General features: G+C 41.4%; 1 protein-coding gene across 2 annotated transcripts in view; it reads right to left on the bottom strand.

Moving 5' to 3' along the window:
• Positions 1-16,931, bottom strand: part of atp8b2 (ATPase phospholipid transporting 8B2) — a 95,894-nt gene that overhangs the window by 791 nt on the left and 78,172 nt on the right. For both annotated transcript variants that reach the window (XM_017702113.2, XM_017702110.2), the window contains 6 exons: positions 11,707-11,930; positions 9,832-9,915; positions 7,877-8,122; positions 6,661-6,799; positions 4,955-5,085; positions 1,682-2,185 (listed from right to left, as the gene is read on the bottom strand). In XM_017702113.2, the coding sequence (XP_017557602.1) occupies positions 1,682-2,185; positions 4,955-5,085; positions 6,661-6,799; positions 7,877-8,122; positions 9,832-9,915; positions 11,707-11,930 (1,328 nt within the window). The remainder of the gene's footprint in view (positions 1-1,681; positions 2,186-4,954; positions 5,086-6,660; positions 6,800-7,876; positions 8,123-9,831; positions 9,916-11,706; positions 11,931-16,931) is intronic.

Here is a 16,931-nt window from a genome sequence, read left to right as displayed (position 1 = left end):
AAAGGTATGTGTGTCTGTGTTTATTAGGGCTGCAACGATTAGTCGATTAATCATCGGTAATGGGAAAAACAATGTTGGAAAGTGTGTTTATTTAAAGCTGCACTATGCATAATATTCACAGAAGTTACATTACTGAGGAGAAAAAAAACAAAAAGGCGAAAAAAAAATATATAAATAGTCATTTATAAACAGTAGCTGCGTGTGATCAGGTCTGTTTTAAAACCAAACTGTACACGCCTACCTGTGACAGTTTGTAGGTTTATGTAGGTTTTTTTATAGCAGCACATTAGGCATTTACAGCTCATCAAAAGGGACCATGTTCATTTTGAGACAAAAGGGGCTCACCAGCTAAACATGGGAGCTGTAATGTGGCAAAGTGAGAAGAAACAGCAGATCAGGGTGGATGGAAGATGAACATGAACAGAAAATGGTATGTAAATAAATAAATAATGGGTTAGTGGGCAACACTAATGTAATTCCAACAAACCGTTGGTTGAGGGCTTGTAGGGCAGACCTGATTGCACTAAACAGCAGGTCGATCGAATGAATGTGAAATCCTAGAAAATCCTAATAACCAAAGACTTTCTCAGATTGTACGAGAGATCGCATGCCGACTCGGCAAAGGCTGCCTTGTGTTCATTTGTTTCCAACAAATGATAGCCATCCATCCATCCATCCATTTTCTAAGCCGCTTCTCCGTGGGGGGATGCTGGAGCTTATCCCAGCAGTCTTCGGGTGGAAGGCAGGATACACCCTGGACAGGTCACCAGTCCATCGCAGGGCAGACAGACAGACAGACAACAGACAGTCACTCACACACTCACACACACCTAGGGGCAGTGTAACATGTCCAATTGGCCTGACTGCATGTCTGTGGACTGTGGGAGGAAACCGGAGAACCTGGAGGAAACCCACGCAGACACGGGGAGAACATGCAAACTCCACACAGAGAGGACCCGGTCACCCGGCAGGGGAATCAAACCCAGGCCCTCCTCGCTGTGAGGCGACAGCGCTACCCACCATGCCACCGTGCTGCCCCCCAATAAGTGATATATAACCCAAATATACAGCATAACAGTACCACTTACATTCAATTAAAAAATGACAACAAGTGGCCTGACCTAGCTATCACTATCCCTGCAGCATCGACATGTACAGTTGCTTAAGCAAACTACAGCTCAGAGTCTGCTGAGGCACAGCGAGTCAGAACAACCAGTCAGTGGTTTGTTGTTAATGATAAATGATCATAAAGTTTGTAGGGCCTTGAAGGGTCTCCGACACTGACGCATCCACCTCTATTTCACAGCTCAGCCCTCCTAAGTCTGCATTCACAGCTATTTCACTTAATCCCTCTGCCGGAAACAGAACACCGTCACGGTCCAATTTTCCACTGTCTGGAAAATTCATAAATGCAGAAATGAATAAAACACCTATTTATTGTTTTATGTCTAAAACGTATTTGTTTCACTTATTAGGACTTTTCTGCTACTTATTTATTATTTATTTATTTATTTAGACATGTTTCGTCTACAGCAGAATGGTTTAAACTGTACACTAATTACTTCTACTCTCTCACTTCTACAGTGAACGTGTGTCTGTTTTTCAAAAATCCGAAATTTGAAGAACTCATACTAAAAAACAGAGATATGTCCAGCTTTCTAAAGCATGCGCATGCATGTACCTGCGCCGTTAGACTGCATCCTCCCGTCTCCATCTGTGCAACGTTAGCCACGTTGGGCTGGACATCACTAGGCTCACTGAGGCTCTTGCTAGGGGTGTGGTCAGAATTTGTTTGCCCCGCCTCCTCCTGCGTTATCTCCGGGGGACCAGTCAGAGAGGAGGATGTGGAGAGGGGTGGGCCCAGTGAGGGAGCGGGGCTGCTGTCTCCAGTGGGTGGGGTGCTGTGTGGGTTGTGTTTTTTCTTGCGGAGCGTGTCGATCCAGCTGGCACTGTGGCGCGAGGCAAAGGTGGCCAGGGCGAGCGAGCTGAGGCGCATGTTCTTGCCCGATGTGATCAGCTCCCCAAAACCCTCCTGGTGAGCGAAGGCGTAACCTGAGCGCCGGGAGCCACCCCGCCCCAAGCGACCCAGAGCTCCTCCCTGCGAGCCCCCGATTCCGCCCACCCTGCGGCCGGCCCGCCCGCCGGGCTTCCACTTCTTCTGCTGCACCAGCTGAGTGTAGCGCACCTTCAGTGAGATACAGAGAAGGAGGAATTAGCAGCTGGCATATCCAGCAACACAGACAAGCTCATGAGTTATAAATGTTTACAATAACAGTCAACAAAGTATTGGCTTGTTTTTAAGGCTAAAGAACAAAAAATATACGTCTATTGTCTTCATTCCAGTGCTGTACATAATTCCTCCAGTAACATTTGTGCATTTTTAAAAATAATTCTTAATTGCACTGAAACAATCTCATTCAATTGAATAGTGAAGCCCAATTCCAAAAAAGTTGAGAATGCAGATAAAATATAAATAAAAACAGCACAAAGACAAGATATGTAATTTTTTATGTACTTATTTTCACCTTCGTTGTTTTTTGTAAATATATGCTCATTCAGAAATTGATGCCTGTTCCAAAAAGTTGGACCTGGAGCAAATTATTACTAAGAACATTGTGAAATGTTCAAAAAATCCTAAACAGGTGATGCAAACATGTTTGGTTATAAAAGTAAGGGCATCCAAGTAAGGCCTACTCGTTTATGAGCGAGGTTTCATCAAAACCCTTATGGAATCCAAAGAAATCTCTGTGCGTAAAGATCATGGCCAAAAACTGCAAATAAATGCCTGTGACCTTCGATCCCTCAGATGGCACTTCATTAACCATTAGCATAGTTCTGTAATGGACAAACTGTTGTCAGTAAACATGGTTTGTCTCCCCTTCCACAAATGCAAGTTACGACTATACTATGCACAGTCATATGTCAACAAAACCATCCAGAAACTGGCTTCTCAGGACTTGAGTTCATCTAAAAGGGACTGGTGCTCAGTGGAAACAACTTGTATTGTGGTCTGATGAGTCAAATAATGGACACTGTTCTCCAGGCTAAAGAAGAAAAGGACAATTCAGATCGTTGCCAGCATAAAGTTCAAGGCGGGGCAGGGGAGGTATTAGTGGGTAACTTGCACATCCGTGAAAGCACCATTAACGCTGAACACATTTTGGAGCATCACATGCTGCCTTCTATATGCCGTCTTTTTCAGGGACATCTATGCTATGACCAATCCACATTCTGCATATGTCACAACTGCATGGCTGTATTATCAGAGAGGGTGGGTGCTAGTCTGGGCCTACTGAAGTCCAGAACTTTCTCCTATTAAGCTCATAAGTTGACAACAAAGGAAAAAAGATGTAAAAAATGTAAGACAGCGGTAAACATGAGCCAGTCCCATGCATGAGATTTAGAACGAGTGTATATTTACAAAAACGATTAACTGTATAAAGTAAAACATACAATGTAGTGCTTTTGTGCTGTTTTCAATGTAACACAGGTCAAACAGGACTTACTAATCACCGCGTTGTTTTAAATAGCATTTCACATACTGTCCCAACTTTTTTGGAATTGGGGCTGTAACTGAATTCTGAGCTTTCAGGATGCACTGAATCATTTCCTAAAGGAAGGTAAACTAATCAAATTGTTTGGAGGTCACCGTTTTACACCATCGTCCTGCATATTCAGTAGTAGGAAACCTCTTGAATGAGCTGTGCAGATCCTGATATGGAACTTCACGAACCTTATTCACATGTTAAATATATTCATGCAACGTATGAAGAAAATTCGTGATAAAAAATTTGTTCTGTGTACTTTTGTGTACAACTTTATTTATTTTATTTTTATTTCATTTTTTTCTCTTAAGGCATCTAATCTTCTGGAATGACTCAATTATGAACTTTGCTAACAAAGTCATTAGTTGTAAGATCACCATCATGGGGAAAACTACCGAGATGCGTGTCTGATGACTTTTTTTCTATCATCCTGGAATCTCACTGTGCATCATCACCCACCAAGATCTATCACTGTTAAGTGTTCTGGGACATAATCGGCCTACATCCCACATTTCTTTTGTATTTTATTTTTCATGTGATTTTATGCACCAAAAAGAACCATAATTCTTTTGTACATGACTATTTTCCAACCTTTTCTTATCCCTTAGAAGAATTAAACAGGCTGTTTGTGTTACTGTGCCTTATACACTATAAGTATATGTAAGTATTTGGACACCCTCCTAATAACTGAGTTCAGGTGTTTCAGCCACACTCATTGCTAACAGATGTACAAGATCAAGTACACACCCTTGCAGTCTCCATAGACAAACACTGGCAGTAGAATGAATCGCACTGAAGAACTCAGTGACTTTAAAAGTGCCACTGTCACAGGATGTCATGTTTGCCACAGGTCAGTTTGTGAAATTTCTGTCCTGCTAGATCTGCCCCTGACATCTGTAAGTGCTATTATTGAGAAATGGAAGTGTCTAAGAGCAACAACAGCTCAGCCATGAAGTGGCGTACCATGCAAACTGACAGAGCGGGGTCACCGACTGCTGAGGTGTTACAAGTGGAAACGTTCTCTGAAATGATGATTTACGCTTTACTATCTGGCAGTCTGGTAGATGAATCCGGGTTTGGCGGGTGCCAGGAGAACGCCACATACCAAAATGCATAGTGTCAACAGCAAAGTTTGGTGGAGGAGGGATAATTGTCTGTGCTGTTTTTCAGGGTTTGGTTCCCTTAGTTCCAGTGAAGGGTAATGTTAATGCTACAGTATGCAAAGACATTCTAGACAATTTTATGCTTCCAACTTTGTGGCAGCGGTTTGGGGAAGACCCTGTTTTGTTCTAGTATGACTGTGGACATGGTTTGATGAGCTTGCCCTGGTGGTAATTTCCTAACAGTACTGCCACACATAGATGGGTATAGTTATACCAGACACAATTAAGCCCTGGTACATGACTTACGGTGTCTGAGAGCTGTGGTTTGAGGTCCAGTTTGAGGAAGCGAAAGGCAAGCACAGGCGCGATGCAAATGACTGTAGCTAGAGCAATAGTCAACCAGACCACTGGCTGTGCTAATGTATTCTGAGAACTTCCTGTGAAAACATAAACACACACATTTCCCCAAAAAACGTTACATCTGTGTTTACCACAAGTGAATCATTACTTCCCAATTTAATCAAGGCCTCCAAGTTAAAATTTCAAGCTATTTTGTCATCTGTTTACAAACAGAATGCAATACTTATTCACATCTCCACACATTAAAACAACAATCAGTTAAAAAAAAAGATTTTTATAAAAATATATTGAAACTCATTGTATTTTAGTCTAATTTTATTTTAAAATTTGGAACCAAACATCAGTTGCCATTGACGTATCCATGCTCTGCCAACTTATAATAAAAATATTTGAAATAGAAGAAAGAAATATTGTTTACACAGCACTTTTCATTTTAGATACAAAAATGGTTTAGAAGGCATATAAGTAAAACACTGAGAAGCTAAAAGCACAGTTACAAATGTGAGAGTACTTCTACAGCTTTAGAAATAAAGGTTCTGTGCAGGTACATTTTTCATTCATCAAGGTACAGACAATGTAAATGTACCTTCCAAGGTCCAGCAGTGGTTTCAGGTCTGATTGTGAACCTTAAATAAGTTTTTCCAGGTTAAAAGTACTTTGTTCCTTTTCATAACCAAATGATTTTAAAACAGAACCATAAAGTAAAAAGGATGGGGGCTTAGAATATATGATCTAAATGGATTATGGTTCAGTTATGTTCCCTGATTAAAAAAGGTATGGAGGTGTACCCTTGAGGGTCCCACCCCAGTGACAAGAGGTGTCCTGCCCCAGTGATAGTTTAGTACCTTTATTTCTAAGAGTGTAGCCATATGCTAGCCTAAAGAAATATGTTTTTAAAAACACAAAGTTTGCATTTCTAATATAGCAGAGTTTAGGAGCTATATAAGAAATTGGTCTTCCACCAGCTGAGCTGTAGGTGATTCAAGGCATTTGCAGTAAGTCTAAATCAGCTGGTCTGGAAGGGTTGTAATGCACCACTAAGAGCTTTAAATATTGCCAGCAAGACGAACATGGAATTTACTTCTATACCTAATGTTGCTAAGTTGGACTGGCTTTACAGAAGCCTGGAAAATTCCCATTCCCCTAAGAAACTGTAGTGCACAATTCATTTGTTGTGTGCTATCAAATTTGAATGATATCTAGGATAGATCTGGTGTAGATTTTTTGCCATTTCATTTTTAGGGATTTTTAAAATTGGATGGCATTTTTTGTCAGCAGTCTGTAAAGCATGTCCAACCCAGCCTTTGGGTTGCATGGCTGGTGCATGTAGAAGTCAGTGGAACAGCTTAATCAACAACATAAACCACACACAGGCGTATGCAAAGGTTTGGGCACCCCGGTCTTCTACAGGGAAGACACCTGCACGTTTTAAAGCAGAATTACTGTTTATTTGCAGAATTCTGATAAAATAATATATTTCATGTTTTGTTTTTTCCAACGTTAAACACTAAACAGAAAGTGTGCACTAAAATATGCCAATAATTAATAAGACATGTATTTTGAACAGGGGTGTTCAAAAATGATGCATATGACTGTATCACATAAGATTCTGTGCAGAGCTGGCCTCTATATGGTGACCAGTGCTGCCTTACCCAGGAAATGGAACTGCTTGGGGAAGATGTTGAAGAGGACGCTGGAGTGCATGGTGAAGAGGATGGTGAAGTAAGCGCCCACAGAGCCCCATACAAAGAAATGGTTAATAGCAGTCCAGTATCCAGTGTCCAGAGAGATCTACAAGAACATCAAAATGAATCGTTGAGATGATTTTGACTGTACTGCACATCATTAAATTAGCCATCAACAGAGCATTAGAAAACAATTTCACTGCACATTTGTTACAGTGGCCTTAGATTTGGTGGAAGATCTAAAGTGCTGTTTGTCAAAATCCTCACCAACTATTTAATTCTGACACCAATCGGCATCACTGCACAGCCAGCAGTGGACGTTTGTGTCCGAGTAATCTTTTTATAGCCTGGTAGGAGTTTATGTCGAAATCACTCGTTACTGCAAATGTAGCTGATCAGCTAAGACACATCTGGTGTGTGAGGTTTGCTTCTTTAGGCCGATGGACCATCCATGAGACATATACCATCTTGTTCATGCTTATACTTGTTATCCTGTGTGATACAACAGAGAAGTGTGAACTGAAATGCTCTCAGGCGTCTAAAACTGGCTTCACTAGAGCTGCAGAAAGAGGAGTAAGTTAGAACTCAAGCGCATCAGGACTGAAAAGAAACTTTTCATTCGCAAAGAGGTTTATGTTATTGGAGAACATGAGAATGACTGGCAATTTAACAGATCATTTTCTGGTGTACATCTGATATAAAAATATGATATTTAGCATAGCTAAAACCAGAAGCAGCAGGCTTATCTATGTCAGTTTCCATATAAGCTCGCATATTAGCTTTGTGGCTACAATGTAAAACTAAAGAAGCAAACTTCAGACAGCAAACGTCTTGACGGATTGAGTACGTCTGGCGTGTTGTATAACGTAAAATGTTTCTCCACCAAATTATCGTTTTAACTGCAGACGTCTTCAGTTGTGTGATTATAGGCACCAAAACTGCTGTTTTATCCCCTTAAACTTTGCCGTCTTCAGTCCTACGGGTGGCTTTACATGGTGAAACTCTCACGCAACATTAGTTGCTTGAAACCTACATGGAACTAAATTGCACTTAGGTTGCATAATGATCTAACGTGCCCTGCAACTCACTTGCAACAGTTGCAAACATCTCAATTTGGTGAAACAAGCCTCAAGTCTCATGAAACGCATCATGCGATGTCACATGACCATGTCCAACGACTGACCTGCACACTGACGACGATGACCAGGGCGGTCGCCGTGGTGACGGCGAATGTCTGGTAGTCGGCGAGGGGGACGCCATTGCTCTGGGTGGCCTGGGACAAAACGCCGTATGGGATGAAGAACAGCACCACAGAGGTGTAGATACCCTGCGCAATGCAGATGAAAAACTCCCGCTTGTTGAACAGCAGGTTTAGCTGACCCGGCTCGTAAAGCTTCGGATACTCCAGACTCCTCTGCTCAGGAACGTCCTGCAACGGGAGGAAAATTAGGATCTCAGACATGTATACAAACCAGAACGTTGCTTTCCTGATGTAAATCTCATGATTCAGTGATTCGATTCTGATGCTTAAGGAAAGATTTGATGCAATCAGTAATCACTTTAGTGGATTATAGGCAATTCACCAAGCATCTATACTTGTGTTTTACCTTTGAAAATGTTATAATGGATTTCCCTTATAAAATAGGCCTAGTTTCTGTCCTAATACGTAATCAGCTGAGCTGTGCTGTAAAATAGTCAAGCTATATTCACACCTGTGATTCCTGACAACAATCGAATTCTGTATTACTGCACCAAATCACAACTCTTGTGCTCTTCGTGAAACAATAATTGATCATAATGCTACACACATGGACGACCAAGTGTACTAATGAAGTAAGAACTTGGTTCTGTTTAGACTGAAGGGCTGACAATTTATTTTCTGAAGCTGTCTCAGCTAGCTAGCAGGCTAAAAGATAGTTAACAGGCTGTGGTTCTGTTCAGACTGCAGGCAAATCAGATCTTTTGAGACTGCCTGCACTTTTATTTGCAAATGAGATCGGATTTGCATGTCCAGACATCACCAGCCTGCAAATCTGCATGGGTTACTGTGGTGACGACACAGGCATCAGTAACTATGTAGCTACGGTGTTGACGTGTAGATTTCAAACGCGGATGAAGAAGAGATGGAGTCACTCTGGCTTAAGCATGAATCTTCATGAATCCAGACACTTCCGTCACTCTGGATTTTACATCGTTGTTGTTCGTTGCGTTGCGAGTGACGCAAAAGACACTTTGACATCTGAATTAAGTGACCTGAGCATCCAGACTGAGACACATCTGTAAAAATATGACTGGAATTGCATTTAAAACCACCCCCAAATGTGGTTTGGACTGAAAAATTAAGTGATTTTTTTTGCCGTCCAAACTGTCAAAATCGATCTGGATGCGTTTAGGATGTGCCAAAAATCGGATTTGGCCTGGCAGTCTGAACGCAGGCTGAACAAACTCCTCCATTAATATCACAGGCTTTGAATTAAAGCATTTATGTCACTTTAATGCCTTTCATGTCTGTATTTTAGTTCGACCTACCTAGCAGCATCAAACCCAGGCCGAGTCTCAAATGACTCTCTACTCCCTAAAGAGTGTGCTACGTAAGTCTTGCCATTACACCCAAACACCCAAATAGTGCACTATTTGACCCGTATGGATGTGGCTGAATCCTAAATGGCTTTGTTAGACATATTATTGTTATTATTTGGATGCAGAATCCAGTATTTTTATTCATACATAGTGCACTATGTAGGGAGCAGGGAGCCATTTGAGATTCAGCCCCAGCGTGGAAAATCGCTGAACAACACGGTTAGCTTGGTGCTAAATAAGACTGGAAATCACATTGAGGGTGACGTGGTGCATTTTATCATGTTTTATGTTGTCATTTTATTAAAGCAATAACCCACTTGAGGCTGCTGTGATTTTATAATCGCTATAATGTGCTTTTAGGCACTCTTACCTACCCCTGATAAAATGACTGTAATACACAGCCTCTTGTGGCTTACTGCTTTACTTCAATGTTGCAAAATCAATTTAATGCCTGCCTATTTTCAAACATAAACATATGACCTCAAATGCATTTTTGCACATTTTTACACACTTTAACACATTTCATTGACAATATCAGTTTATCAGTTGTGTGAATACCTGGTCAAAGATGCCCATGGCCAGAACAGGCAGCGATGTGTACACAATGTTATACAGAGTGATGAAGTACTGGTCATACACCGTCTAAATGAAGAAAAAACAAAAGGCATGAAGTTAGGAGAGCCCTTCCTATCAGTTTAATATGCACAACTACATTGAACCTAGTCTGTTATTGAATGACATGTTCTTCACCTCCAGAAGAAAACCTTCCAACTTATCCACTCCCCTAAAAACTTCAGCTCACCCCTAGGAGTTAACCCTTTAACCTTTTAAACACTCATGACTGGACCAAGTGTTTATTAAGTAAATGGTTTGCAATCATATCAACTGCACAGTTGTCACCTTACCTCAAATGTAGTCAATCATCCAAGACTAGGCCTGTCTCAATTATTTGAGCTAAAATTATTGTTAGCTTTCACAAGCATATGTATACGTCTAAATGATCCGACACTTCAAACTATGCCAAATTGTCAACCGCTGCTTTTACTGGCACCGCATGACATATTGTTACCTATAACAGTAGATAAACGTGCAGACAGCATTGAGATGTTAAGATATGACTTTCTTTGTGTTTATAGATAACAGTGTTTCATACAGTGCCAGAAACAACACAAGGAAGTCTATTAGAAATTACTTAATATCTCAGCAAAGTTTCAGGTGAGTGATGATTTAGGCCTGCAGTTTACACAATGCTAATTGATGGGTATAACCGACCATCAGAGGTGGACAGTAACTCAGTAAATGTAATTAGTTTCTGTACTTAAGTCGTTTTTTTCGTGTATCTGTACTGAAGTTTTTCCGTTTTGGGCGACTTTTTCCTTTCACTCCACTACATTTCAGAGTCTAATATCCGACTTTTTCCTCCTACATTTTGAGAAATCTGTCGTTCCTTTTGGTTTCTTTGTGTATAAAAACGTAACATGTCAAAACGAAAGAAGCGCAAAGCCAGAGCACCAATCAGGGCCCAGCGGTCACTTTGTTTAGAGCTGGTTTTGACCTGTTGGTCATACCGACCCAGTGCAGCACGCGGTTCAACGTCAGTGCAGCAGCGTAAAACTTTGGGAGAGTCTGTTCAACATAAATGATGAACTAACCTAACTTTGTGTAAATAGAGCACAATATAGAAATATGTCCACATATGCAGTCGAGACTGACGCGGCTTTTTTCTGAATTTCTACAAACATTTCATTTTATAGTAAATGAGTTTGGGCTGGTTTATGTTTATGAACAGACGCCTACAGATCAACACAGTAAAGGAGCTCATCTGTGATCCTGAGTTTAAAGCCAGTTTTTATTCAACTTAAACCTGGAACTAAGTTGTAAATAAATCTGAAACTGAAACTTTGCTTGTGTGTAAAAAGTGATTTCAGAGCCACTCGGTTCTCCCTGATGGAAACTTTACCTTCAGTGTTTTGTGCTTCTGATCATTTTAATAGACGTCAGCGTCACTAATTAATGACGTTCTATTAAAAGACTGGTTTACCAAGAGAGACGCTGGAGGACTTTCACCTGAAATGAGTTCATGAAGCCAGTCTGGTTATAAAAATGATCAGATCAGAGCCAGAATTACTCTTTTAGTACTTTTACTTTATACTTAAGTACATTTGAAGGCAAATACTTTAGTACTTTTACTCAAGTGGAGGTCTAAAGGGAGGAACTTCTACTTTTACTGGAGTAATATTTCTACTTTAACTCAAGTACGTGGTTTGTGTACTTCGTCCACCACTGCCGTCCATTACTTAGCTACATTAGCCTTGTAGCTCCAGTACAAAACCAAAGAAGCAACCTTCAGACAGGCTTGACTGGCTTGACTGACTGGCTTGACTGATCGACTACATTTAGGGTGAAGAGATCAAACATCCACCGGTCCCCTACCTGGGCAGAGAAGCCGCAGAAGAAGCCGAACCAGAAGTGCACCATGGTGAAGGCAAAATTCTTGTAGAAGAAGTAGCAGAGGAACCGGCACATTCGCAGGTAAGACCAACGGCCGTGCACCAGCAGGAGCCGCTGCAGGAAACGGAACTGGGAGAAGGAGTAATCGGACGCCAGCACAGCCTGGATGCCCTCCTGCCCACTGATGCCCACACCGATGTGAGCCGCTAGAGAGAGAAAAGGGAAAAGAGGCAAGAGAAACAAGAGTTTAACCCTTTAAGGTGTGTGCAAGAAAGCGGCTATATCTGCTGTTCACTCTATTCCGTTAATAATCTCATGTTGCTTTTATTTGATATGTAAGGAACATAATCTAACAAACAAAATTTATTAATTTTTCCTTTTTTTCTTTTACCCAATTCTCCCCAATGTAGCCATCGCCAGCTCCACTGAGCTAAGTCTCTGCCATCATTCAATGGGAATCTTTGAGTGAAGCCCCAACATGTCTTTTCAAATTACTGCTAAAGCAATACCACTGAACAGCTCAACATGCTTGGTGGAGAACACTAACTGCTAATTCTATTATGTTACCTAACAGATGCCTGCATTGAGGTTCTACAACCCCAGAGAAAGAAAGAGGCCAGCAATCTCTCTTGGACCCCCGGCCACAGACAGCTGTAGCATTGGATTGAACTTATTGATTAACAAATGATACATTGCGTAGCCCTAACGGTGAATGATGTCCTACAGGCTAATGTTTGGAGAGGTGATCTAATAACCAGAAGCCTTTTGGTTCAAACCTTAGGACTGGTTGTGCCCTTGGGCATCACACCCAACCAGTCACTACACCAGGTGGTGCTATTTGGCTGGTGCTCCCAGACTGGCTAGGCAGCAAATTGCCAAATTTCCTCTTCAAGACCAATAAAAGTACATAATATAACCTTATTAGCATTTAACGTTGACCACTAGAACCAACAGGGTGCATCCTCTGGCCACATGCAACGATGTCAAAGCATGGCTGAGTGTATGTGGGCAAGTAAAAGAGGAAACATGTCGAAATGTGTTATGGGACGATGTACAGAGGTTTAGCCATAACCCCGTGGCCGACGGTTTCCATAGTAACACCATCCTTATGAAACACAGTTGTGACATGATGAGATTTCTGAGACATGTTTTTCTTCCTAAAGCAGAAGGAAGTGACAACACGACAGTGCGTGAGAAATGATGCCATTGCTTATATTGTTTATAGAGACATACACAGCATCACACAGGAATAGTCAAACTCATGAAATACAACCCCAATTCCAGGGAAGTTGGGACGTTGTGTAAAACATAAATAAAAACAGAATACGATGATTTGCAAATCCTTTTCAACCTATATTCAATTGAATACACTACAAAGACGAGATATTTAATGTTCAAATGGATATTTATTTATTGCTTTTTGTAAATATTCACTCATTTTGAATTTGATGCCTGCAACACGTTCCATAGAAGTTGGGACAGGGGCGTGTTTACCACTGTGTTACATCACCTTTCCTTTTAACAACACTCAGTAAGCGTTTGGGAACTGAGGACACTGATTGTTGAAGCTTTGTAGGTGGAATTCTTTCCCATTCTTGCTTGATGTACAACTTCAGTTGCTCAACAGTCTGGGGTCTCCGTTGTCGTATTTTGTGCTTCATAATGCGCCACACATTTTCAATGTGAGACAGGTCTGGACTGCAGGCAGGCCAGTCTAGTACCTGCACTCTTTTACTACGAAGCCACGCTGTTGTAACACATGCAGAATGTGGCTTGGCATTGTCTTGCTGAAATAAGCAGGACGTCCCTGAAAAAGACGTTGCTTGGATGGCAGCAGATGTTGCTCCAAATCCTGTATGTACCTTTCAGCATTAATGGTGCCTTCACAGATGTGCAAGTTACCCATGCCATGGACACTAACACCCCCCCCCACACCATCAGAGATGCTGGCTTTTGAACTTTGCGCTGATAACAATTCGGACAGTCCTTTTCCTCTTTGGCCCGGAGGACACGACGTCCATGATTTCCAAAAACAGTTGAAACTGACTCGTCAGACCACAGGACACTTTTCCACTTTGCGTCAGTCCATCTCAGATGAGCTCGGCCCAGAGAAGCCGGCGGCGTTTCTGGGTGGTGTTGATATGTGGCTTCGCTTGCATTTGTAGATGGAGCGACAAACTGTGTTCACTGACAGTGGTTTTCTGAAGTGTTCCTGAGCCCATGTGGGAATATCCGTTACAGAATGATATCGGTTTTTAATGCAGTGCCGCCTGAGGGATCGAAGGTCACGGGCATTCAATGTTGGTTTTCTGCCTTGCCGCTTACTTGCAGAGATTTCTCCAGATTCTCTGAATCTTTTGATGATATTATGGACTGTAGATGATGAAATCCCTAAATTCCTTGCAGTTGCACATTGAGAAACGTTGGTCTTAAACTGCTGGACTATTTGCTCACGCAGTTGTTCACAAAGTGGTGAACCTCATCCCATCCTTGCTTGTGAACGACTGAGCCTTTCAGGGATGCTCCCTTTATACCCAATCATGACACTCACCTGTTTCCAATTAACCTGGTCACCTGTGGAATGTTCCAAACAGGTGTTTTTTGAGCATTCCTCAACTTTCCCAGTATTTTGTTGCCCCTGTCCCAACTTCTTTGGAACGTGTTGCAGGCATCAAATTCAAAATGAGTGAATATTTGCAAAAAACAATAAAGTTTATCAGTTTGAACATTAAATATCTTGTCTTTGTAGTGTACTCAACTGAATGTAGGTTGAAAAGGATTTGCAAATCAACGTATTCTGTTTTTATTTATGTTTTACACAACTTCCCAACTTCATTGGAATTGGGGTTGAATACACAAACTCACGCTAACACATGAAAAACAAGTGTTTGACCATCTAGGGGTGGATGATATGGCTAAAATGTAACATCACAATCCTTGAAGGCATTTTCATGATAAACAATACCAATCATGATATTTAGTTTACTTCAGCTTTACAAACAAGCTGGAACAACAAAATGCCACATCTAAAAAGGCTGTGAAGCAGTATGTGCAGTCATAGGCAAACGTTTGGACATCCCTGGTAAAATTTCACATTTGGTCATTTTCTAAGTGATATCCCACATGTACCGATCAGGCGTAATATTAACTCCTTGTTTCTGTGCCCATTCTCCATCTTATCAGCTCCACTTACTGTATAGCTGCACTTTGTAGTTCTACAGTTATAGACTGTAGTCCATCTGTTTCTCTGATACTTTGTTAGCCCCCTTGTTAGCCCCCTTTTACTCTCTCCTCACAGAGCAGGTACTGTTTGGGTGGTGGATCATTCTCAGCATTGCAGCAACACTGATGTGGTAGTGACGTGTTAGTGTGTGTTGCACTGGTCTGAGTGGATCAGACACAGCAGTGCTACTGGAGTTTTTAAACATCTCAGTGTCACTGCTGGACTGAGAATAGTCCACCAACCAAAACTAACCAGCTAACATCATCCTGTGACCACTGATGAAGGACTAGAGGATGACCAGCACAAACTGCAGCAGCAGATGAGCTATCGTCTCTGACTTTACATCTACAAGGTGGACTGACCAGGTAGGAGTGTCTAACAGAGTGGACAGTGAGTGGACACAGTGCTTAAGAACTCCAGCAGCACTGCTGTGTCTGATCCACTCAGACCAGCGCAGCACACACTAAGGCACCACCATCACATCAGTGTTACTGCAGTGCCGAGAATGATCCACCACTCAAACAGTACCTGCTCTGTGAGGGTCCATGAGGGTCCTGACCACTGAAGAACAGGGTAACAGAGTATCAGAGAAACAGATGGACTTCAGTCTGTAACTGTAGAACTACAGAGTGCAACTATACAGTAAGTGGAGCTGATCAAATGGACAATGAGTGTAGAAACAAGGAGGTGGTCAGAATATTAGGCCTGATCGATGTAAATATCATATTTACTGTAACATAGATGAGATTGTTGAAGTGTTGAGCTATTGAGCTGCACTGGTTGAATATAAGTAGTTTTCGGCTACAAGATCTCAGACTTGTAGAGCCCAACTGAGGTGAAACGTGTAGCTGATAAGGACGCTGATTTTAAGTAAAGTAAAATTAAATCACTAATATCAACTGCTATCATTTTGAATTTACTTTTTAGATCTGATATTTATACTGTGGTTATCTGAGCTAAACAGGTTTTTGCTGACGTCTACATTTGTCCATTGTCAAAGGTGCAACTTATCAATTCGCTGCTGTCGGAACAAAACCTTGCATCTCTGGTTTTTTGCATCTCATTTCTGAGATAATCTGAAAACGCCTATTGCCTTTTACATTGCGTGTGAATTTCATGATAAACGGACCAAAAGAAATGGTGAAAATGATGTGAAAAGATTTCTGGTTCCATTACATTAAAAATAAAGAATGTTTTTTCTTTCTTCTGTAAAGTTACTATTTTGGAGATAGGAGGTTTTGATCTGACAGCAGTGATATGTTTCTAATGTTTCTTAAAATAAAATAAGCAGAAGAAACTCACAATGTTAAATAATATAAAGTTTCACCACCCCTGGTCAAACGACTTTATGATTTTATAGTTAACACGTCCTCTACAGAGAATAAACCTCTGAACATTTTAACACGACTACTGTTTATTAGCTGAATTCTACTGGAAAAAAACAAGAAATGTGGCGTGTGCAAGTTATGGCCCTTTTTATGTTGTATGTTTAATTAATTAATGTATTTTTAATTGTGTCTGAAACTGATCCAAAGTGCCACAAACACTGCTATTTTAATGATAGCGACACATTTGGAAAACAACGTTTAAACCCAACATCAGCAGTCGAGTCCTGTTGGGTTCAGACAAATACTTCAGTCCCTTAATATGTTATCTTGCTCAGCCCTGTTGGAAAGGCATCTCAGATGGCTCCTGCTGATGCTGCTGGAGAGAATGCTTAGAGCAGAGGTCACTAATAGGTGGACCGCGGTCCGAGTCCGGACCCAGAAGCTGTCCTATGTGGACCTGGAGCTATGACAGATAAACTATGGAGAATTATGTCATTTCAACGGGGTGGTCCTGTTTTTAATCGGCGTACATTTTCTAGGCTTTACGGTACCATTTTAGCGGCCTGGGAGACTCGAAGACCAATCACATGCGTTGTACATATCACACGTGATGCTACTCAGCCAATCAGAACTGTGCATTACGTTGAGCACCGAGA

This window comes from Pygocentrus nattereri, chromosome 3, assembly GCF_015220715.1.
Source record: "Pygocentrus nattereri isolate fPygNat1 chromosome 3, fPygNat1.pri, whole genome shotgun sequence".
NCBI lineage: Eukaryota > Metazoa > Chordata > Actinopteri > Characiformes > Serrasalmidae > Pygocentrus > Pygocentrus nattereri.
This window is presented reverse-complemented; position numbering and strand designations above follow the sequence as displayed.